Source organism: Melanostigma gelatinosum (assembly GCF_949748355.1).
Source record: "Melanostigma gelatinosum genome assembly, chromosome: 20".
NCBI classification, from domain to species: domain Eukaryota; kingdom Metazoa; phylum Chordata; class Actinopteri; order Perciformes; family Zoarcidae; genus Melanostigma; species Melanostigma gelatinosum.
This window is the reverse complement of record NC_136653.1, coordinates 16,740,865-16,765,724: the sequence shown is the minus strand read 5'-3', so window position 1 is coordinate 16,765,724 and position 24,860 is coordinate 16,740,865. Positions and strand designations below refer to the sequence as shown.

Here is a 24,860-nt window from a genome sequence, read left to right as displayed (position 1 = left end):
CAATAGTTTGGACCAAAGTGGACAAACTAAAATAAGGTAATGTTCTTGTCTTTTCGCTTTAATTCATCGAAGCTTAGTGGTGAGAATAAAGTAAAGTCAAAGAGTTCTATTGGAGCGTGTGAGTTGTAACCCAGTTTTGTCCTCAGCCAACTGTGAGTTTTGTATTACGCAAGCACACATTTACACAACTTCCCAATTACATCATGAATTAAAACGGCATGTTTACACTGCTTAAAATCAATACAAACGTTTACGTCATAACCTCAGTCAATTTAATCAAGAGATCCTTCAATCAGTCATAGACCGGAAGAAAAGTCTCTGCTTCCTGTCTGTTGACGGATTGTATTTGCATTGGAAATTGGGTTTATCCGTTTTATCATTAAAACATATAATGCAACAGGGTTTCCAGTAGCTAAACGCATAAAGATCACTCTCCTGAGATAGTGTTCTCCCGCCTCAGGTTTATCTAAGTTGAAGATGTCCAAATGATAAGCTCTGTTGAGCGGGGGGGATTCTGAAGAAGCTGCCAGACGCACGTCACAGGAAGTCTATGAGGTAATAAAACCTGATAGGAAGGAGGGGGTGCGAACCACTCTGCACTGATCTGATCCTTCTGACAGTCACTGATACCGTTGCACTTGAATGTGAAAGTTCACCATTATTTATAGCATGAGGATAGGACATGATGACAGCAAGGTTTGGGTGAATGTCATGGTCAAGATTAGCAGTTCCACAGTTGGGGGTTAGGAGCCCACAAAGGGAGTCGCAACGTGATTACCCGGACGAAAGAGAAACAAAAACCTTGACAAGGTGGATAGTTTTACACTTTCAGGCCTCATAAATATCAAATGAAACCATTTGTGTCACTGCCAGAGACTATTAGACAATAAACATGTGATGGGGCGGGGGGGGGGGGTCACCTGTAAACAGAGACTTGTTTTCAAGGAATAGTTCAATGACTTTTCTTGCTAAAGGACAACATTGATGCAGCTTTCGTGTAAATATGAATCTTCGGTCAGAAGCCAGCTAGCTTAGCATAAAGACTGGAAACAAGGGGGAGCCGGCTAGCCTGGCTCAGTCCAAAGGTAACAGAATCTGCCTACCGGCACCTCTGAAGCTCACTAATAAACAAATATCTTGTTTGTTTAATCCGTGTCATCTATGCTAAGCTAACCGGCTGCTGGTTGTAGCTTTAATGGAGAGACATGATAGGGATATAAATCTTCTCATCCAACTCCCAACAAGAAAAAGAATATGCACATTTCACAAAATATTAAACCACAGCTTAATAGTTTGACATCTCTTGTAATCACTGTGAGACTCAAGGACTGTTGGCCAACAAATGTAATAGCACAGAACCCCCGCAAAACCGCAACCCGATGTTTTGACACTTCAGTTTTTGTCCATATTAAACAAAGTAGGTATTACATAAATGATTGTGCTTTAAAAAGGAAATTGGATTTTGTTACCTCTAAACAGAGCCAGGCTAGCCATTTCCCCCTTTTTTAGTCTTGATGCTAAGCTAACAGCTCCAGCTTCCCATTTACCATACAGACATGAGTGTGGTACCGAGCTTCTAATCTAACTCTCAGCAAGAGTTCTGAGACTGTGAAACTATTCCTTTAAGGTGAAACAAGCCAAATAGGTTGAAATCCAATAATCTAGACAGTTTTCATCTCCCGGAGTGTTTGCAGTGATGAAATGCCCCGGAGTAAGACATTGACTCCCTACCAGCGCCAGTGGCTCTGCTCTGCAAAGCAAACAAAACAAACCTTTGCAAACTATTGAACTGTGAACCAGCAGCACAGCAGGCTTCTTAATGTTACTCGTTTCTTATTAATTAAAGAGAAGCGGTTGAAACGCTCACCTTTCAAGGAACATTTCAGAATCGACCTGACGACATTCGAGGGGTGACTAACTGGAACTAGTGACGCATTAAGATGACATTAAGCTGTAATTATTACCTTGGACTTCTAATGCCTGAGAAAAGTCAATGAGCTGTTGAAGTAAAAGTGCATTTCAAACTCACAAGAAGTCGACTGAACATTAACCAGCTGCAGAGTTGGTGTTGAGGTTAACTTTATCTTTAAAAGCAAAGTCAGTCGACATATGGGCTTAGAAACTTTGCCAAATGTAGGATGAGTAATGACCGACTGGGAATGATAAGAAAAAGACTAAAATCTCATAAACAGAAACGCGTCACGTCCTCCATTAGCAAACTGCTTTGACGAAACAAACTCACCTTTAAAGAATACAGATAGTCCATCAAATTACACGCTGGGGTGTTGCTGCCGCCTAAAGTACAACAAGATAGCTATATTTGCTTTTACAATGTCAAAAGCAAAAGCTAGATATGTCCGCCACTTCCATGGAAGGCAACCTGTTTCCCATTTCAGTTAGCCCTCGTCACGTGACCGGGGAAACAGACATTACTCAGTTTCACGATTAGCCCTTAAAAATCCAAAGAGGATTATCTGAACTCTCCCTGAACACACACACGCAGACAGACTCACATTGTTGAGGAGACAATAATTAACTTGGTAGGGTTGTGAGCCAGTAGAACAACCAATAAAAAGGAACTGTCATACAGCGACATTTTTATCTTTGGTGAGCTTCTTGGTCATCACGCTGCTGGAGAGTCGAAATAGAGATTCTGAAGAGGCTCGACAGAATCTCTGAAAGGATGTCAATCAACACCTTCTGCAAGAGATCCATGTGGCCAAAGGTAAAAGAGGGTCTTATCCTGTTTAAAGACAATGGTTTGTGTAATGTATACAACTAAAGGGCAGATCATCTGGGAAACCGCACATAGCCGCCGATAGTCCACCTTTCTGAACAAAGCAAAGTATATGTTGGATTATAAAGCACTTTAAAAGTTGTACTTTACACTTCATCATATTTCAGTTACTTTGCAGTAGGTGTGGGGAAACACATCTACAGCTAATGTAAATCCATTAAAAAAAACTACAGAAAAGCAATAAAAAGGTGGATTCAAGACATTTCACTTTTTAACAAAGTTTGAACAAACTGCATTAAAGCAGAGATGTATTTCAGTGTCTGAAGTCAAACTGTCATCGTATTTTAAAAGTTGATCATCTATTTTTCAATTTAATAAAATGCATAGAGACCAGATAATGTGGTCATATGAAATGAATGGGTTTTAATGCATGTGGCTGGGCCTTAAGGCCATCGGGCCGATCATTTATGTTATTATTTTGAGTGGGCGGGTAATTTAAGACTTCTCTTCTTCCTGCTTCTTTTCGATCATAGAATATGCATTATGTTACACATTGTAGCTTATAGGTGGCATTTTGTATGGAAAGCGTACACTTAGGTGACGTAAAAAATGTATTAATTAATTTTCTTTAAGGTACTGAATAAGTTAAATGCGTTGCTTTAGATATAAACAACTAAATAATTAGTTCCTGACTGTTTTAATAACGTGAAAAAATGAGAAAATAAATCATCCAAATTATGACAAGTAGTTAAACCTATGGCCTCTGTCTCTCTGCACTTCATGGGTCAGTAGTTCAGTGTTATGGATCCACTTCCACCTCTGAAATACTCTGCATGCTTTGCCTGGACGGGTGGGGTTGGATTTCAAACTTAGACAACACTTATGTTGTGTATGTCCTGCAGGTAAATGCAGAGGTTGTCAACATGGTGATCATAAAGTTGTGCAACACTGGAAAAGGAAGCAGCTTTGCAAAAAAACTGCAAAGCAAGCATTTCCTACGTTTGTATTGCAATGAAGAACAAAGCAGCTCTGGTGCTGCCAAATGAACACCATGAGCACGTCTACAGGAACGTTTGAACACCACTGCGTATTATTCAGTCGCTCAACAGTACAATAAAAAGTTAAACCTCATCAGAAGTAGCCTGATTTGTTACAGAGTGGAAAATGTCTTCGTTTTTGCTCCCACTGCGCTGTGAAACATCACTATTCCCACTCACCTACGGATTCAACCCACAGCATAGTAAACTCTTTTCAATTTGGGATGTTGAAAAGCATTCAGGGAAACGTAGAAATCCTAAACTTAATGAAAAGAACATGAGAAAGGTTGGAAAATCAGAAAGAAAACAACAAATCCTGATAATTCCTGGATTGCAATCGGACGTAATAATTCCTGGAATTCACTAACCATTCACTAACCATCACAAATTGATAATATATAACAATATGAGGCTTGTCGTGGGGGGGGGGGGGGATTGTTCAGTTAAGCTTGTGATGTTTTCTGCTGCAGCTTCTAAATCATCCTGAAATGAATTTGTTGAGAGTTCGGTTTTCTTTGGCTGCTGACCAGCTGCCCTCCAGGCAGCGTTTTGATCACATCAATCCCACCAGCAGCAATGAAATTATGTTTTTCATTATAAGCCAATATTATGTTAGCGTTTCAAACACTGGCAAGCCATCGACTTTAAGGAAAGCGGAAGGAAACCGTTTCAGTTGTGGAACCGTTTCATTCTCCAGTGCTCGGATGAAAAGGGAAGCTCAACAGGAGCAGCGCTCTCTGAGCAGATCTGAAGAGTTTTTGAACTATTCTCAACGGTTTTATTTCTGCAGTACTGCATGTTTCCAGGGAATAGGCTCTAGCATGTGACTAGATTTGTACACAAGTATCTCTGGAGGCAACAGCACTGTCCAAAACACACACACTGATGCCAGAGAGGACTGAGGGAGCTGATGCAGCGTAGATCAAGCATGGGGAGAATATTAAATGACACACTAAACCGCTGAAGACTCATGCATGAAAAGACAACAAACTGCTAATTGTGAGCTTAATCTCCTCCTGAGGAGCATTTCACCTGGTGGGCGCAGACCCTGCCCCATGTGTGAGGTTTCTCAGGCTGGATTTATCACATGCAGATAGAAACAAACCCGTCACCATATTATAAACTCACACGTTTTATCATGCGTCGTCTGTGTGCGGTCGGGTGGACTTACACTGTGAATAACCGATGCCATGGCACCTGTAATGTGTTTGGGAGCGCTGGGGTTGCTCATGGCTCCACGGTGGAGTCGCTGCAGGAGAAGCTCTGGAACGCTGGTTTGGGTCGGTGCGGCTTTAGCCCTTCTCTTTCTCACTGGGACTCAGACAGCTTTTGGGCAGCATAACCTGGAGACAGACACAGATCCACATTGAGCTGGAGAGTTATAACATTAAAAGGCACAGCTGTGAGATGAGCAGTACAGGACTTGAAACCCCATCTCATACATTTTAGGACATTGCAGCAAGAACATGATCCTAAAAACACACAAAAAGGATTAGGTGAAGATTGCTGCAGCACAGGTACTTAAGGTATTTAAGTGTTTGCTGATACCTTGGGGTCACAGACATCATTAATTGCATACAAAACATTTGCAACCAAATATAAAATATGCAGACGTACTGAGATTATGTTACTTTCTCTCCTAAAAAAGTAACAACCTCTCTGAGGCTCTACTTTGAGCTCCATGCTCACGTAAGCATGCCAACATACTCACATATGACAACGCTTACTTGCACTTTAACCTCATAAAGTGCTGACTTTTTTTACATGTGCTGAAGTGCAAAGCCAGCAAAACACAACATGCAAAGCAACACGCTTCACTGGAGGACCACACTGAGGAGTGATCAACAGTTTCCGGATTTCCTGGAAGACACTGAAGTACCTTTGAGTCCACCAGACGCACTTCACAAACACAGCTGGCCTTAACTGAACATCGTGTGTGATGATGAATCGCACACACCAAGACATTCTACAAGAGGCAATGGTGGCTACAACGGTAGAAGAAGTGCACAACAACATGCCGCGTCTATTTTCATTTCTATGATTTCAGGCCTCGCAGCAATTCAAGGTTATTAACCATTAGAGCCAGATAAGAACCAGATAACACGGCGCTACTGTGCAGAGGACCCTTTGATAAGTGGCGGCACGTGCCTCGGCTAACGTCCTCCCTCGGCCCTCTCGTACGACATACAACCACAGGAATCCAAACGGAATCAGGTTTCAGTCGGCCCGAGGAGGAGCTTTGATAGAGATGCACTACAAGAAGACAAAGTACAGAAGTAATATGCTGCAATTAATGGAAGCATTGTAGATCCTGATGAAGCTCCTCTTTTTTATCATCGTTTATTCGCCCTTTTATCGGAAAAAGACAAAAAATGAAGTGGTTCTGGCTCCTCAAATGTGAATATATGCTGGTTTTTTCTGATTGTAAACTAAATATTTTGGTTTTCAGAATGTTGGTCAGCCAAAACAAGACATTTAAAGAAGTCACTTTGGGTTCATAGGAAAACTATTTGAGGCCAAACAAGAAGATTGTTACTTGCAGCCCTAGTTCTTAATACAATAAAGCTTTAGTGTTAGGCTGCAAAGGTCAACAGGTTTATAGTGTATCAACTCAAATGACACAGAGGATGTATTGCTAAACGGGACATATCTAAATGAATTGAAGCAAATGACGTTAAACATTCCAGACACCCAGGCGGTCGTGATCATATTAGACTTTGCAGAAATCTGTGAAGTGAACCTAAAGAGGGCGTCCCTGTGCTTGAGACAGTCAGAAATCATGTCCTGGCTCTCTGATAAGCCTCTCTGCTGCCTGACGACAATCATATCAATGACCTTGTTGACAGTGAGGGATTTCTGAGAGGTATATTTCACTAAAACACAAATCAATGATAAGCGATTAAACGCAGTGCAGATGAAAAAGAGACATCAGCCGCCAAAGAGACCTGAAACTGAGACGCCCGGCAGACAACACAAGGTTCTGGCAACGCTCCTCCTTTGCGCTGCCAAAATGGCGATTACAAACCAGCAGCTCTTCTGTTCAGAACAACAACTTTAACTTGTTTGAGACAAACTAATCCCTGTAGTAGAGGCAATAGAAGGAGTTAGTTTGGGTGTGTTTGAAGATTACTTTCTCAGTAAACCTAGACCCCACCGCTGTGGAAGAGGCAGGACGGACTACACAGGGATAAAGTTACAGAACCCTGGGACACAGAGCATGGGAACCAGCTTATCTACCTCAGGGCACGGCTGTAATACAGTAATGGTCGGAGGAGAAAACAATAACGCCAATAGTCTTGGTGAGCAAGCAGATTTGTTTTCTACTAAAAAAAGCATTGTCCTCAATGATCTAAACATGCTCGTCTGTAATCGGGTACAATCAGTCGGAGGATTGAACAAAAAGGAACTGCTTGTCCGTTATGCAATAACCGAAATGACAAATGGATGAATGCTGACAGTGTAAGAGGAAGTGAGGACAAGACGCCCTTTCTTTCCGCTGGAAGAACTTCATCACGTCTTCCTAAAGTGATCCAGAAGCTCAGTGCCTCACAAACCTTTCCGAAAAGAAGACGATGACTGTGGGATTTTTTGTATTTTCCCCCTACTTCTCCACTTAAGATTTAGTCACAGCCTCAAATGTGTGCAAGCAGGGCTTTGGGAAAACTGTCCTTCTGGGAGGAAGTAAGTATAAAAACAGGAAGAAGGTGAGGAAGAGCTGCAAACGTATAAAAAAATAAATAAAAAATAGAAACTGGGCATTTTGGAATGCTTTCTAGCGTACATGATGTTGGACTTTAGAAAAATTTACTGAAAAACCAGTCGCATGCTTGGACCAGACCTATATTCTAAAGATAATAATGGTCAAAACTAAATGTCTACTCTGACATTACAGGTTAACTCAGCATAACAAGCTGTCACTGTCCCTCCTACAGGGAGCAGACTATATAATCAGGTCATGTGTGAAGACGCCACCTTTGACCATTTAGTCATCTACAGAGAATAAAAAGCAACTACGCTGTGGTTCCTTTTTAGAGCACAGATGCATCGGGCCGAGGAGCTTCAGATGTCACACATTTTAGATATCGGGTATGAAAAAATAGCAGCCAAACACTCCTCGCCTTCAAAGGATGCTCTCAAGAGTCTAAAAATGGAATCACTAAAATGTTGACATTTGCTTCACATCTTGAGAGGAATGTGATAACTCAAGGCCACAACTTTTGTTTTTTTTCCCCATCAGTCTTAAGAGCTTTGATGTGGTGACTCATCTTTCCTGTAGAGTGCAAATAAGCCAGACAAAGTCTCCTTGGTACGTTGTAAATTTCCAGTATTGCTAAAAAATAAATGCCCTGCTCACCTCGGAAATACTGAATATCCCTGAAAGGAGCATTTTCCTCCATTTACTTGGAATATAAGGCACACTACAGGAACCTTTTATGGAAAAGGATATAAAAAGTGAGGAACAAGTCAGACATTAGCCTGCCACTCTGAACACAATGTCTTTCTGTCACATTTGAGAGGTTAGATGCATTTTTTGGATACTCTGTCGGGTTTTTCTTGAAGAAAGGACGACGACAGGTTACATAAATTGTCAATCGACAAAAATGTCAATTTTCTTCCTCCGCATATGTCACTGAAATCTCATGTGACCTTTGTGGTGAAAGACAGACGGTTAAAAGGTTCTTTGCCTCCACATAATGACATTAAGGGAAAGGAGCGAGACAGTCAGACGACAGGACTCAAACTCACGGCACGAGCCGGTGAGACGCCCGGCCGGGCCCGGCTTCGATCGCACAGCTCGGCATGCGTCCACCACAGACTGCATGGTCATCTACAAACTGTTATCAAAAAAGGTCAGAATCAAAGAACAGTCCGATAAAATACACAAGCTGCCGATAAAAATGCTCGTCCAGAAATAGCAGCTTGATCACAATGTTCAAACCTCAACAGGCCTGTACTTATGAAAGCAGGACAATGAGAGGGAGGAGAGGCGTGGAATGTTTCATTAGAGAACTGGGCGAACAGAAAACCAGACAGTGTCCGATTCATTTCAGCAGACAACGCATGATTTTATTTCCTCCTCATTGTGTTGTTGCGATATCGTCCAATGACGTCAAGATAAACCGTGGCCTTCGTGTTTTATCAAACACAATAACAAGTTGAAAGATTCTGCATGAATTCACAGAATCAACGGCATTATCGCCTGTGCAAGATTTGATTTAAGAAAACAAAAAAAAAGACAGAAACTTATTAAGTGAGGTCTGTAGCTGTGAAGGGTCTATTTAGATTCAAGCACAGCATTTAGGAGGGCCATCACTTCCCCAAAAACATGGCTTTGAAAAAGGCTCCAATTTAGGATTCATGATTGTGTAAAAGCATCTGTGCTGCTAAAACTCAAGTGGGCTCAAAGTGGCTTGTTTATGGCCCTGTTCTGCTGTGGAACCTGTGGAACTAAGCAGGATTTGCTCAAGCCGGAGACACCAACAGGAAGAATTATGTTAAGTTTGATTTGACCTGAAAAACAATTGAAGACTAACCCGTACAAACAATGAATTAAACAGACAAATCAAATAGAAGCAGTTATAAAGTAACTTTCTGACAAAAAAGACAACATGACAAGTGGATAAGAAATGAGATACCTAATATTTGTACCGTACCTTTGTGTGCTCACAGCAGAGAGGCCACCGCAGACATTGTAGTGCAATTCTGGACTGTTGTGAAGAGAGACCCGGGGCTGGTTCAGAGTGCAGGGCAAAAACAAACAGAGGGAGGAGGGAGAGATATGGAGACAAAAGAAACGAGAGTTAGAGATGTTGAGCCGATCATGTGCGGTCCAGCCTCTCGACCAGCCGAGAGCTCTCTCTCTCTCTCAGACCAACTGACAGCGGCAGCCTTCCTCCTCAGGATTGTTTCCTCCTCCAGCCTGCTGACAAGTAGCCATGTGACTCCAGCACCCATTCAAAACTGAGTCAGAGCACACACACAAATTGATCCGTCTGTCACACGCAAACAACCTCAACCGTGAGGTGGAAATTTAACCCCCAATGATCAATATCTGTCCAGATTGTGCCAGTGGGGGATTTGCATGTTTTAGGCCAGACGTTCCCCACCTGTTGGTCTGGTGAACTCTAAAAACAAAGCAGTGGCAACTTGCAACTCCTCGTTACTGGTTGCAAATGTGTACCAGTTGTGACCAGCGAGACACAAAAAGAGATTTTCCTCAACTTATTTTTATAGTCCTGAGGAAGTAATTATCCAGAAATGAATTAGAAATCAAGGATGAGATGTAAGTTTGAAAAAAAAAATAAGCATAATACGGTGTAGCAGAATGAAAAATGCTTTTAAAATGAAAAATTTAAAAAGGGTGACATGAGAGGGAGCGCCACGAAAGCCTGGTTTACCACCACACGCAGCAAAATCAATGAGCGCTCTCATTTCACACAATACAGACAGAAGACGGGGAGTGAGTCACTACACTGGCTTTCTTTAGAACATCGGGCAACTTGACTTCTCATGAAGGGCATCTTAAAACGTCTGAAATGCTAAGTGATGAAAAAGTAATCTATTTTCTGAACTGCGCGATGCAAAAGGCATTGGCAATATATCAAAATGAAAGCAGTGTACTTTAGAACTGCGTGTTTATATGTTGGCACAGGATGTTTATTCATTTGTTAATATGTGTGCGGAAAATGAGTGGGAAAGCAATGACATGTTGCCGAATATGTCTTTAATTATTAACTGGTAATGACTTTTGATATCATTGTGAGTGCTCACATTTCCACACAGCATTTTTCATGTGTCCAGTTGAGTTGGAGTTCACCAGGACTATCCGCTTGTACAGTTTTAGGGTAATGTTTCCTTCAAATACACTCTGGCATGCTACTGGTTCTTATTGTATTTGGCAATGGAAAAAAATAACTTGTCGTGTCATGGAGGAATCAACACTATTGCACAATTAATCCCACCTAAAGTCATAAAAGCCGGCAGATTAATTGTGTTTTGCAGCGAACAAAGAACAGTCCTGTGATGTAAACAAGTTGCTTTCCACGTTCGCCAAATAATCCAGCGCTGCATTCCACATCAGCTTATATGAGCCTTAGGGCTAAAGAAATACCCAACCTCAGGAGGAACCTGAGAGTGTGTATGTGATATAATAGTTTGTCCCCGGCGGGATGAGGGATCACTGTGGAGTCACATGCATGTCTTGCGGGGGGAAAGAAACACAGTCAAAGTCACAAGCAGCTAAAACTGAAGTCCATTTCAAAGCATGGGGCTTTCCTTGATCCACAGTGTGCTAATAATAGCATTATCCACTGTGGTCCACCATATAAAGAGCCGTGACTTCATGCGTGCAAGGTCGATTCACAACTTTATCTTAACCATGACCAACAGACAACATGCCGATTACACAACACCACCGCACAATAGAAATATTGGCCTCACTCGTGCTGTGACAATTTAAAAAAAGAATGTTAATTGAGCCGTTTTTTAAATATAGTTCCAGGTTCATTTGTTGTCACCCAATAAAGGAATCTGTGCTACATCCAAGAAATATTGTGCACATTTCAAACCACATTGTCTCTGCTGAAAGAAATAGAAAACGACCAAAAATAACATTCAACAAGTTATTCTACACAATAGACAACTTTTATGAAGAGTTAACACAACTCGGAAACTCTCCCTCCAGCTTCCTGTTATTATTCTCTCCCTTCAAGTCCAAAACCAGTCCGATAGGCTCCTAGACATTAAGGCAACACACAGGTGGTGAACCCAGGCCAAACGGTTTACTTTAAAGCCAACAGGTGACTACTACAACCACAGCTTGAACTCACCAGAACACCGCTCTCGCACACTCAAGTCTCCTGGTAATGCAAAGCCTGACCTCGATGCCGCTGTATACCACTGATGTCTGCCCTGTTTGGGGATCTCTTTGGGGATCTCTTTGGGGATTTGGCGGTGGTGTAGGTTGATGGCCGTGCCTCTGTTGCCGCCAAGTGTTTTCAGCCTGAAATAGCTCCTCTCTCATGCAGACGTGTCCACCTCCCCGCTCTGTTCCACACAGCTTAGCGGCCACACTAACGTCACTCTGCGTCTGGGGGGGGTCCAGCACTTTAGCATGACTGTGCTAAGTTATGTGCACACAGTCACTGGAACACTTCCAGTCTCACAGACAGAGCTAACAGCTGCACTCAAGCCAACGAATGCCCATCTGCATCTCGCTCTGTGTCCCGTCAGACAGCAGCGGCTGTTCTTACAGCTAACACAGCACCTGTCTTTGGGGGTGAAGAGGGATTGAAGAGGCAACTTAATTCTGGCAGCTTACATAACGCCTGTCCATTGTCCTCCACTCTAGAAAAGAAAGAGCTTTCACCACTCAGGTATTTTTATACCTTGAGGAGGGTTAAGAGTGTAGGAAGTGGAAACAAGTGTCATGTGGAAACACTTCGTCTGCCTGCAGACTAGAAACGTCCTTAGGCTCGTGTGGTAACGAGCTACATTCGTGAGTTAGAATATAAACGAGTAAGACTCAAGAGGGTGACGGAATAGGTGGAAGAGAAACAAGCAAGTCAACAAACATTGGTTTATTCATAATTCCTATTTTGTGTGAGGCTTGGATGTTAAAGATTCTACTTAAGTGTCAGCTCCTCTAAAAAATGGAGCATGTCTAGATGTTAAATCATCATCTTCACACTAATGAAATTCGTAAATGAAATACTAAATCCAGACTCATCAGCAGACTTAGAGACATAAGGATATCAGTGTATTCTTGAGATACGAAAGTAGATTTCATGTATTTTTGACACTTGATTTTTTAAATAATATTTATTTTGCTTATTTTTAATGATAATAAAGTTGTTCAACTGCAAAAATAATCAATATATATCATGCAAAAATAATAATGCAAAATAATAAGTCTTTGTTGACAAGGAATATAAGTAGATGTATATTTACTAGATCTTTTAAGGGCTGTAGAGAACTGCAGAGTTGGGTAATTGTCGGTGGAAGAAAAGGAAGACTAGTGATGCTCATGAAGGACAAGTCAGTCAAAATGTAAACGATGCTTCTCTAGCTCTTGAGTTCAGTGTCAACATAGAGACGTGAGTCCAGAGGCGTTCCGGCGGGGTCATTCCTCGTCATAAGCTCAGCCAGGGCTGCTCCGGTTGCACCAGCTGCACAAAAGATAAAGCTGCATTCTCACAGAAACATGGTAATTGTGGAGCTTTGACCCGGTGCACTTGTAATAACTGAATTTACTCTCATCAGACTCAAGACTGGGACGGGAGTTAAAATATCTCCCGGGCTCCCAGACCCAAAACAAAAGGCCTCAAAACAAAACAAAAAAGGTCAAATACAAATCAGTCATTATTCATTTTCTGGACAAACAACAGCCATAAAAACTCTTACACCCACATGGGAAAGGATGACAACAGTGAGGACGCTGGGGTACGTCTTATGCAGTAGAGTGTATAATTAGATGCTCCAAAGAGCTACAAAATGTTTAAAAAAAAAAGTTTAAAGTGGGAGGACGGTAGGCCACACCATGCACGTTCTAAGGTGTACTGCCAAAGCGCTTAATAGTAATCAAATGCAACTTAGCGGTCTCCAGCAGAGCGACGGCCAAGCATGCAAACTGACAGACACATGATGGGACTTCACAATATCTAACAGTAAACACACTTAAAATAACAGTGTTTAGGTTAGGATGAGGCAGCTGTTTAGGCCTGGTGTGTTTAACTAAACTCTGGGTCTGTTTATCTGCAGAGGGGAAGGTAAAATAAACATGAAGACCCAAAAAAAGACGGCAAAAAAAAAAAAAGAAGAAGCTTATCATCAGCCTTGTTTCCTTCCTCGTCTTCTGCATGACCAAGCAATTCCCAACAACAATGCGGAGACACTCTGCTCAACTGTTTGCACAGTCTTTTTAAACCATTGTTGTCACGAATCAGTTTACAATAACTCTGTTTGACGTATTGCACTGCGGCGAAGGAAAACAAATAAAAAAAGCCGAGGCTGTGATCACACGGATAAGACGGATCTATCCGATGTGTCAAAAGCACCCTCGCAGGATCACACGACTAAAAGGAAGCCGAAGCACTCTGGAATTTGAGAGCGTGAATCGAACAAGGTCAGATTTGACAAGACAAACATTTCAGATTGTACGAGTCCTTGGACTATTATTACAGTTAGAGACTATAAAACCTAAGTAAATCAAACCGCTGCAGACAGATAATCGTCTCTGCTTTGCATCAAAGTTCAATATCTCCTGAAATAACCTGCAGTGCACATGGTGATGACATTGGTGAGTCAGCAGAAGAGAGACACATCCTTCCTCCCATGCAGCCAGAGGGCATGTCCTGAGATCTAATAGCCATGTGACACAAACAATCCAGGGACCATGGTTCCCAAACTAGGGTGCAGGGACCTGCAGGGAGCCTGGAGAGGGTTTCAAATGGGTCCATGGCACACAAAACATCAAAATTAAAAAAGGAGCAAAGTTGACTTTTCTCCGTTTCTGTCATACAAATGAAACTTCCCAAACAGTTTTACACGTCTCGATGTTGCCGCTGACCTCAAGAGCAAGATAAACTTCCAAATATTTTGGATTTGACTGGCATGTCCTTGAGTGTCGCCGGTTTTCTTTTCCTGTACTTTACATGTCATATGTCTGTCTCAATAGCTTAGCATCAGAGCACTCTTGTTTTCTCAGATTCATACTGAGAAAACACAAAACTAACAAAAATTCACAAAACTCGTAACACAAAGCATGGCTCAGCGCCAGTTATCATTTTAATGCAGCAATTGATGATATTAGTTTCACCTGTGTTTCAAAATGTCTGCTGTGAAAAAGCACAGCAGAAAAAGACAGCATATTTGCTGGTTATAGTTTTACTTTTGTTTTATAGCATGAATTGAATACTTCTTAACTAAGATAGAGCTTTAATAGCAACTTCTTTGGGCCTCTGTTAATTGTTTTTCGTTTACATTTTTGTTGCATAATGCTTCATTATGCGCCCTCATTAGTGTGCTCCACTTTCATCTCCAAATCTATGGTACAATATGACATGAACATGGAACGAAGCAGAACCGCTAGCTTGCTAGGATGAGAGACGTTATCGTTGACATTATCGCTCACTATCCACCAGTCTGTGAGGAGGCTTAAACTACGACAAAAAGTTAAGCTTGAGCACACTTACAGGACTTTCTCTCCTCTAATAACCGATTAACAAGCCGAGGAACAAAGCGAAGTCATCCACCGGCAGCAGCACCAATGGACACTTTGGTGCATGTGTGGCAGTTGGTGGCTGTCAATGCAGGAAGAAGATAAGTCAACGCTTAAAGCCAGTTCATCACAGCTTTTTTAAATAACAAAGAGCTCAAAGCGACAAAACGCGTTTTCACAAATCCTTTTGAGGCTTACAGACACGCACACATTCTGTCATATTCACTCACCAGTGCATGGTACTCACCTCAAACTCTGTCCGAGTGACTTGCTTAACCGGCATCAAGACGTAGAAAATATGAACACTTTCACTTCCGGTATGGAATTCAGATTAACATCCCAACGTGACGAGCGTTAGCGAAGGCGTGCATTTACCACGATTAAAACATTTTATACTCAATAATGAGCACTTTTTAATCAAATTATATTTTAAAAAAATAGTACATTACACCATGATTGCCTTATTTTAAACGCAATTCCACACTCTTATTTTGAAGTCAACACTAATCGAATTCCGGTTATACTTTTTAATTTCTGGCAACTTGTTGCCATTTTTTCTAGAGAAGTTGTTGCGCCTGCGCAGGAATCATGATTCATTCTGATGACAGCCTGAAGGAGGTTCGTCTTTTACCGTTATGATGCGCAGTGCGCCCAACAACATGAACAGGAACACATTAAATATAAATGAAACGTTTAGAGTTTCTCATAATGTACTGAAAACGGGATTTGGAATGAACTGAAATGCTAAATGAGGAATAGTTTACAGTATAAGTACAAGTAGTAGTCTAAGTAATAGAATTAGCTTTATTGGAAAGGTTGGCAATTTGCAGAAATGGATGTGTATGTGTAAAATCTGTTTCTGCAGGACACTGCAAAGGTGTGCAAATATGCTGGAATAAATATTGTTTTTCTTTAATAACATGACGGATGTAGATATGTACGGACATGCATATACTGTACAAAAAAAAAGTGTACATTTAAACCATAAAATAAATATATTGTGTCATTTAGCTGCTGGTTACTGTTCATCAGACCTGTTGAGAGAACCTGTTGTGTGCGGTTGTTTCGAGGTACAGAGCTCTGCAGCGCCGACCAGAGGGGAGAAGATGAAACAGGTTGTGTGCAAGGTCTGAAGGCTCTTCAGTGGTGTTTCCTGACCTTTTCCTTTCTCTACTCAAATAGATATTGAAAATGTAAGTTGTTGTCCAGCGATGCTCAGTTTACTCTCCTTGGATAACTAACATTGTTTCAACATTATTATTATCACCATAAAACAAATCTAAGTTAAATCAAAATAGGCCCTTTAAATATACAATTCAGTAAGCTATTGCACTCTTGTCGGGATACTTTAAAGAATAAAAAGGAAGAACAGAATGCATGATAAATGTAATTAATTAATTCAATTAGCAGCTAGCCAAGAGCCCCAGGATTACTAATTGTCATCTGGTTTGTGCTAGTGTAATAGCAAATATGTTTGATATACCAATGAAGCACAGTATCCACTAGCATAAGTTAAAGTATAGGTCCTGCTTTACCTGATCTTGAGGCTGTGTCTTGACGTACTTTTTTCCGTGCTGTGCTTATCGAGCACATTCCTTGATTAATGTTTCATCAAATTACCATATTGTCATGTTTTCAGCATCATTTCAGTATATTTTCATGTTGTCTGGCCCATATTCAGGCCGGCTCCATCATTGGCTGCAAACAAGACAATCTGGAAGAGGTGGCGGAGAGGAGGACACTGAAGAAACTATTATCCATGTTGGATAACCCGGACCACCCTCTCCACCACCTCCTGCAGGGGCAGCGGAGCACTTTCTCCAACAGACTGATCCAGCTCCGCTGTCACAAGGACAGATTCAGAAAAACATTCCTGCCCACTGCCATTCGACTTTATAATAAAACACCTCGGGCCTGATCATCGTCCTTCACATGACTACAACGCTACACGGTTGTTGCTTGTTGTTGGTGATCCTGGCTCTACTGTCCAGGTTGTTTAGTTTAGTTTACTAGTTGTTAATTTAATTAATACCACTCTATTCATGGTATATACTGTGCATTTCTATTTTCTCTTCTATTTTAGCTTATTTTTTATTAATCTATTCCTTCAATTCAACATCTGCTCTGTTATTTTATTATTCTGTATATATTGTGCCTTCCATACGTTATATTTTACTCTGTAAATTGCTGCTGCTACAAACGAATTTCCCCCTGGGGATGAATTAAGTATCTATCTGTCTGTCTGTCTGTCTGTCTGTCTGTCTGTCTGTCTGTCTGTCTGTCTGTCTGTCTGTCTGTCTATCTATCTATCTATCTATCTATCTATCTATCTATCTGTCTATCTATCTATCTATCTATCTATCTGTCTGTCTATCTATCTATCTATCTATCTATCTATATTCCTCAACATGTCCTGTCCTGTTGATTAAATGCATCTTCATGCATCACGAATCATCACGAATCAACGGTTACATTAATATAAATAGAGTAACAGTGACCCCTGCTGGTGGTTTGCTGCTACTGAAGCCAGGACTTTCACCTGGAAAATACATTTATCATATAAATCCTTTCCTTCTTCATTAATTTTTATTTGTTTTAATTTAGCTATGATCTATCTGAGTCACGTTTAATAAATTATACTGTTAAATAAAAAGCAACCTCCGCAGACTCCGCAGATATGTTTAGTCATAGGCGATAACGTTTTTGTGAGGGCCACGGTTGGTGTTTGAACCTGTCAATCATCGAGAGGGTTGGCTGGATTTGGCACCGCTGGCTCTCCGCGGTGTTGATAGGCTGGTCTCTTGTTGATATTCTGTCAGTTTGCAACTCAAAGGGGCTCGATCGATGCTGCTAGCATAAGAAAGCGTCGCTGCAGACCCAACCAGGAAGTCAACAAAGTTGTAATTTAACATTAGCGTGACTTCGATATTCATCCATAAACATTGAACCGACGGGATGAGTTCTGCCGCCCCTCCGGTAAGCCGCAGACCACCGAGCTGCGTTTTGACTTGACACTGCGCTGCACACGGATGTTAGCTTGCTAGCTTCTTTTAGCATCGCCATCGTTCCCCTTCGCGCTAACTGTTAGCCGCAATGCTAACGTCGTTTGTTGACAGCCCTCACTGTGCCACAGACACAACAACAAAACCAGCGTTAGCTGTGTGTTAGCTTGTCATCTGTTGGTTAGTTTGAAATAAATGTATCGGGGTAAATTCATGTATTTACCCCGCGATAGAGGCTAATTAACGGCTAAAAAATGTGCTAACAGATATGAACTTAGAATGAGAGAGTCTAAGGGCGAATCTGCAGGTCAGCTCCAGTCAGATTAAAGGAAGGACAAACAAAGACAAATATGTTGTAGCTTGTCCACGTTTAAAGACAGTGGATTGTATTGGTAGATAGCATGCACATGAGTTGAAGGTTAAAAGCAACAATTAAGCATTCTCACCTGTACCTATTTAAAGCCCTTATAAGGTTCTTATATTGTGTATTAATATTTCTTTGATAACAGCTGTTAATGCAACTGGCAAATTGCAGATAAATAGATAGATGGTGCACTTCATTCATCCCACAGCTGAGGCAAAAAATACAGTGTAAAACAAGTAATTAAAAGTAGGAAATACAATAATAAGATGAGCATAGAAGCTATAGACCATAACCATCTTTAACTCAATATGCAAAGTAAATTATAGTGCCTCTGTGCACCATACATTAGTAAGGGAAACGTAATATTGCATGGTGTAAAGTAGTTCTATCAAAAATAGAAATAACTGGATACTGAATTTGTGGGTTTATTGGATTGTGGTATTGGCACCCCTACAAACTGTACATGGTCGATCAAACGAGACCACAATAAAACTAGAATAGAGACCATAAGCAAAGTAAACACAGGTCTAAAATGTGTGTTTTAAACAATAACTGAAAATGCTCTGAAGGACATCAGGAGCCATTGGTTGTGCATACCTTATAAGCGAAAACAAACAACCAAAGAGGTCAATCCTTTTTCAGGACGTGTCTTTTTTGACGAGTTTCTTGTTTTGCAGACGATTGGGGAGTTATTCCTCATCCTCGGTGAGATGGGCTTCTCAGAGGAGCAGATCCAGGCAGCTGTACAGGCCGGGCATTTCTCTGTGTCAGACGCAGCTGAGTGGTGAGTTTTTCCCCAGCTCTTTTCTAAAATAGCTCGCATTCATTTAAAATGCGAATATAATTTCCATTCAGTGTCTAAAAGACCACGATGTTGAGTAAAATAATTCTATATCCGTCTCTTATGTGTCGACAGGCTCTTGCAGGGTCAGTATCCACATCACAGGTTGGTCAAGCAGTCATCACAGCCGGCTGAGACGGCAATTTCTGCTTTCAACCTGCCCAAAGAGGCAGCGGGCACTTCAGAGACGCATACATCTCCTTCTGACAGCAGAGGTATAATATCAAGCAGGTTGCTTTTAACGATAGAGAGACATATGGAAGTTAAATAACCATTGTAATATCTGTCATTGAAGTTTTCAATAGGACTTTAAGAAATGAATGGTTCAGGGAGCAAAATTAACTAATTTTAATTTTTTAAAATCTTAAACAGCATCCCCTTCATTGTTGCTGAGACCCTCACAGTCAGGCAACCTGTCCCCAGACCCACTACCAGTCGAGTCGCGCATCAAACAGGACAATAGTGACTTTGAAGAGCAGCAGAGGCAACGTGTTGCACATGAGGCTAGAACAGAGAGAAGACAAAAGAAACAGGTCAGCAGAACTTCTGGTGCCCGGACAGTGCCAACTCAGCCGGACTGGCAACTTGCCTGTTACCACACAGAATGTGAACGTCAGAACTGACCTCTTGCCGTGTGTGTGTGGGTGTGTTCAGGAGCGTGAGTCTGTGTTGAAGCGCATAGCTGAGGATCGGAGGAGTTTGCAGCAGAAGAAGCAGACCAGCGCTGCCACAGAGACGTCTCCTCCCAGTGCTCAAGGGGAGAAGCTTGGAGGAGAGATTCAGACTAATGTGGATAACAACTGCGTCCTCATGGTGAGGAGATTTTTCATTTTTGATGTAGATACCGTCAAATTGCAGAATTGTAAAACCTCATGTGTTTGTTTGTTTTTGTGCTGCAGATTCGGCTCCCATCCGGCGAGTCCATGCGGGAGCGCTTCCCAGCCGACGCTCCTCTGCGCAGCGTCATGGAGCACATCACCGGGCGTCACCCCTCCCTACCCTCCTTTTCTCTCCTCCAGGGTTTTCCACGGAAGCGCTTCGGGGAGGCGGAGCTCGCTTGTTCGCTGCACTCTCTTGGCCTCACTCCCAACGCCGCACTGTGCATTCAGACCACTCCTCCCGAGACTCCTCAGGATCCACCGAGTCCCGCGGATCCGCCGTCAGTGGGACACATTGAGCCCTCTCCCTGTGATGCGTGTCCTCAGCCACGCGTCCCGGTCCTGGAGGGGGCGGGAGGGCGGGACCTGGTTCTCCCTCCTCCACTACCCAACCAGCTGTGGGAGGAGGCAGTGAACTACGCAGGGATTCCTGGAGTTGGTCCTTCTCTGACTGGGCCATCTCACTTCTGGGGTAGGTATTAAATACTGTGTAAAAAAACTGATTTTAAGCTGGTTTGCTGCCCTACCTCACAAATTCATCAGAGCTTATTTGTTGTGTATAGTATTACTGTAGTAGTATTACTGTTATTTAGATAGCTGTTTGGTCATTATTTGACATTCCTGGTGCTGTTGAACAGGCCGAGGCAACAGGATGGTTACTGGTAATGCCGAGGAAGCTGCGGGCATAGAAGTCGATGAGGAACAAGGAGATGAGGAAGATCCACCCTACATGCTTAACGGTACTGCACCTCATCCCTCCTTTGACCTACATTTTGCCTGCCATTTTTACTGTATCAGCTGGTTTTGATGTTGGGGACTACTTCTTTGTGAGATCTTACGATCGTTACTTTTGGTGTCTTCACAGGAATGCCGCGGCTGCCTTTCTTCCCGGACAATCGGTTCCGTGGAGAATTTGAGCCGCGGCACGCTTGGCCAGAGCAAGGCAACCGCCTAAGGTGGGTGTTCTAGACAGAGTGATGTCACAACTGTAAACTCGTGTAACTTTATATGTATTATAGATGCAGTTGTTTCTGTGTTGTGTGTTTAGCAGCTGGTTATCATGAATCATTCTGAGGGAGCCCCTGTTTAGGGCTTTGGGTACATTTATTGTTAAGCTCTGTTTTATTTTATTTGGAGAAAAATGAATTGTTATAAAAGAGAGTTGTGTTTGTGTGTGTTTCAGGGAGGCTCCGGAGGAGGACCCAGCGGAGCCTGAGGATGCTGGAGGTCGGGAGGCCCCTGGAGCTGCAGGTCTGGCTGCAGTGGAGCGTCTTCAAAGAGCTGCACAGCAAGAAGACCCCCGAGCCTCCCAGGGACAACCGTCACCCCCTAAAAAACCCTTCAGGGCCCCCAGCGTGCCGTCCCTATGTGCCTTGGCGACCCGCGCAACCGTCCACCTCATGACTGGTGAGAGACCACGCAGGATATCCACTGACATGAAACCGTGTCTCGTCGCTTTGTTCTACTCACTGTCGTCACTCTTGGCCCTCAGCTCCCAGCATGCAGTACAGCAGCAGTCTGGCATGCCTCACCCCGGAGCTAGCCGAGCTTCTGCTCAACCACATGTCCCGCGAGAGGCTCCTGCGTCCGCGCACCCTGGAGCTCTTCTTCGGCTGCCCGTTGCAGAAGTTTGTCCTGAACTGCTACCCTTACTCCACCAACGAGCTCCTGCGGCAGTTACGGGCTTTCACGGCGCTGAAGCACCTGAGTCTGGTCAACTCGCCTCTCATCACTGGTACAGAAATTCATTTCAGGGTGGCATTTTTCGGCTTTTCAGTTGCCATGTTAACTTCCGAGATATTTTTTGCTCAATGTGCCGTTTCATTTGAATCTCCTAAACGTGTTCTGTCCAGATTCCGGGCTGTCAATCATTTCCAGTCTGCTCAAACTCCAGTACCTGAACCTGGCCTCCTGTAGCAAACTGACCAACTCCTGTCTGCAGCACATCACAGGTTAGGCTTTCCACAAACTGTCCTGCGAGGACGCCAGATCCCATTATAAGCTGCTCTGTGCTGACTGGTTATTGACAAACATCAACACATTTCCCTTCTCTGTGTCTACAAGGTTTAAAGAGCCTGTGTTTCCTGTCGCTGGACCAGACCAAAGTGACAGATGCTGGGATGGTGTTGTACCTCCAGTCGGCTCCGTCCTGTCTCTCTCAGCTCAGCCTGAACCAAACGGCTGTGACTGAAGCCACACTGGCAGTCCTGCCCACCTGTGTGCCACAACTGAGGCTGCTCAGCATCAAGCAGACGAAGGTACCGCGGCTCTACCGGCCACATCTGGCCGTCACGTCTGTTAACCGAGCAGCCGGTTAAACGTTTAAGGTTTGTTTTTTTTGTCTTGTTCTGTCAGGTCAGTGATGTGTCGGCATTGGCGGCGCTGTCCATCCTGCAGACTCTCATCCTAGATGGGACATGCGTGACGGAAAGCTCTCTGGAGCACCTCGCCACCCACCCTGCCCTGTCGTCCCTCAGTGTGGCGGGAATCCCCGTAGCAGATGGTGACCACGCCCTGCAGATCATCTCAGGTACGTAAAATGGAAAGAAATGACGGGGTCTGCGGTGAATCGAACTCTTAAAAATAAGAAGTTTCCTTCCAGGTTTAAAGTTGACTCAGCTGACCCTCCCTGGACGCCAGTTGGTGACAGACAGCGGGTTGTCCTTCCTCTCAAGACTGTCTCTGCTCTTAGAGCTGGACCTGACTGACTACACGCACGTCACGGACCAGGGAGTCCGCCAGCTCTCTACCATGAACAGGTCACTCCCACACCTTACGACACATGCAGGTCATTATAACAGCTGTCTCGGTATGATGACAGCAGAGATATTGACGGGAGTGTTGCGTGTACGTCGTTGCGTAGGTTGAAGAAGCTGTCACTGAGCAACACACAGGTGACGGATGCAGGGCTTCCCTCGCTGCGAAGCCTGCAGGAGCTGCAGGAGCTCTGTTTGGACCGAACGGCGGTCACCAGCCGAGGAGTGGCCGAACTCGTCACCTGTCTGCCGCACCTCCAGGTGATTTTACTGCCTAGCAACAGTAACAAGTTAAAATGTCTGAAATGATCTCGTTTTAATATGCTTGTTCATGTTTTTTAGGTACTGGGGTTAGCCAGCACTCAGGTGGGCGACACAGTAGTGAGGAGAGGTCTGATCCGCTGCAATCAACTTGTGAAGCTCAACCTCAGCCGCACGCGGATCACAGACCACGGTGAGGTCTACAACCACTGGCCCTGACTCCATCACCGCACACAAATGTGACCTTTTCTCACACGGGTGAACAATCACGATGCATATTTATAAGTTGTTTTCTTTTCTTCTCCCCCCTCAGGTCTAAAGTTCTTGAAAAACATGCCTCTGGCTCAGGTGAACCTGGACGGCACCGGTGTGAGTATGATTGGTATTGCGAGCCTCCTCTCTTTCACTAACATCAGCAGCATCCGGGCGAGCAACACCCGCAGCATCCCCCCCAACGACGTCTCGGATGAGGAGTGGGAAGCCCAGTGAGCATCGAGAGCTTCCGTTGGTCCGTGCATACTGTACCTGAGCTCGCGGCCCGGGAACACGCTGCCGTCTGGATACTGAAGCAGCATAACTGAAATACTCCTATTTGCACTGTTTCATACGCAGCTAGGACCACAAATCTGTCAATCACAGCCACTACCAAGTTAAAACCTGAAACAAGAGCCTGGTGGTTTAAAAACTAGGCCGTTAACGTTTACATAGACATACACTGCAGCCCTTTGTCTCTGGAACAACTCCACCCGACAAACGTTAACGCTTCATGTGAAGCTGTATAGGTCGGAGCTTTTTGAGCCGACCGGCAGGAACATATTAAACTTTGGAAATGTAACTTATAACACATGTATTTTCCGACTGGAAAGACTATCAGCCTGATATGTTTGAATTCAATTAAAACCTAAATAAGTTGTCAGTTCAACTAAATCTGTTTTTGGATGTGAAGTTTGAGTTATTAAAACTGACATTCAAGTCGGATTTATTAGAATGCATTTCAAAATGGGATGTTTATCAGAATTACCGGTAGGTCTTTCTTAGCATGAATAATTGGCACTCTTGTACAGTACATGCAGAAAACACTAGACACATACGTCAAAGATGGTAGAGTATTGTAGTGTTGCCACCGTGACTATTTGCTCAGTTTCTCATTTTAATGTTTCATTACGACAGTGCACACTTTCTACCATCCTGCTTGACGTCGGCATCATTGTTACATAATTGGTCTACGTAGGCATAGATTTATTTTTCTTGTCATGTTCCCTGTTCAAAGAGAAGTCGATCTGTGATAAAGTGGTATGTCGTTTTAACTGGAATATGTGGCAGTGAGAACAAGTCGTGTTAATTAGAATTTTGTTGTGAGAAACTGAACATATTAGTCCTGGTAGCAGCAGAGTTTGGCCAAACTTGTTTCTTTGACACTTTTCCTGTCTGACAAAGCTTTACTGTAAGAGCTCATAACTTGATGTTACTGCAAACCACTTAACTTTTTAAAGTGCATTGGATTCGGTTGATATTTCATAAATGGCTGTTGTATTAGCATTAGTTATGCTATCATCATTTTGACCAGTTGAGCAGCAGCAGCGTATAGTGAAGAAACTAAGATGAAGTAGGATCTATGCAGCCATGGGGCTCTCAAGCCAGAATCCAAAGCAACTTATTTTACTTACGTCCAGTTCTGTCCTCTTGTTTACAGAGATGTAAAATAGTTTATTTTCCCTAAAGGCTTTTGATTTTTGGATACGAGCACTGTATTCGTTAAGTGTAAA

The 24,860-nt window shown here is 43.0% G+C and overlaps 2 protein-coding genes across 4 annotated transcripts in view; one reads left to right on the top strand and one right to left on the bottom strand.

Moving 5' to 3' along the window:
- The window catches only part of slc4a2b (solute carrier family 4 member 2b), a 30,002-nt gene extending 18,284 nt beyond the window's left edge, over positions 1 to 11,718 (bottom strand). For all 3 annotated transcript variants that reach the window (XM_079292000.1, XM_079292001.1, XM_079292002.1), the window contains exons 1-3: positions 11,604 to 11,718; positions 9,429 to 9,505; positions 4,946 to 5,117 (exon numbers count right to left, since the gene is read on the bottom strand). In XM_079292000.1, the coding sequence (XP_079148126.1) occupies positions 4,946 to 5,005 (60 nt within the window). In that variant the 5' untranslated portion in view covers positions 5,006 to 5,117; positions 9,429 to 9,505; positions 11,604 to 11,718. The remainder of the gene's footprint in view (positions 1 to 4,945; positions 5,118 to 9,428; positions 9,506 to 11,603) is intronic.
- Positions 11,719 to 17,829: 6,111 nt separating this feature from the next.
- On the top strand, positions 17,830 to 24,748 carry LOC306794236 (uncharacterized protein). Its single transcript, XM_079292249.1, has 17 exons — positions 17,830 to 17,968; positions 19,036 to 19,142; positions 19,275 to 19,414; positions 19,572 to 19,732; positions 19,854 to 20,012; positions 20,099 to 20,549; positions 20,716 to 20,817; positions 20,943 to 21,033; positions 21,261 to 21,484; positions 21,570 to 21,812; positions 21,931 to 22,029; positions 22,142 to 22,335; positions 22,433 to 22,607; positions 22,680 to 22,836; positions 22,941 to 23,094; positions 23,176 to 23,287; positions 23,408 to 24,748. Exons 1-17 carry the CDS (start codon positions 17,948 to 17,950, stop codon positions 23,581 to 23,583), a joined length of 2,766 nt encoding a protein of 921 aa, XP_079148375.1. The 5' UTR covers positions 17,830 to 17,947; the 3' UTR covers positions 23,584 to 24,748.
- The last annotated feature ends 112 nt before the right edge of the window (positions 24,749 to 24,860 follow it).

Coding starts and splice junctions, on each gene's coding strand:
- LOC306794236 (XM_079292249.1), top strand. CDS start 17,948: ATGAGTTCTGCCGCCCCTCCG. Junction 22,336..22,432: donor TCAGCATCAAGCAGACGAAG/GTACCGCGGCTC, acceptor TTGTTCTGTCAG/GTCAGTGATGTGTCGGCATT. Junction 23,095..23,175: donor CCTGTCTGCCGCACCTCCAG/GTGATTTTACTG, acceptor CATGTTTTTTAG/GTACTGGGGTTAGCCAGCAC.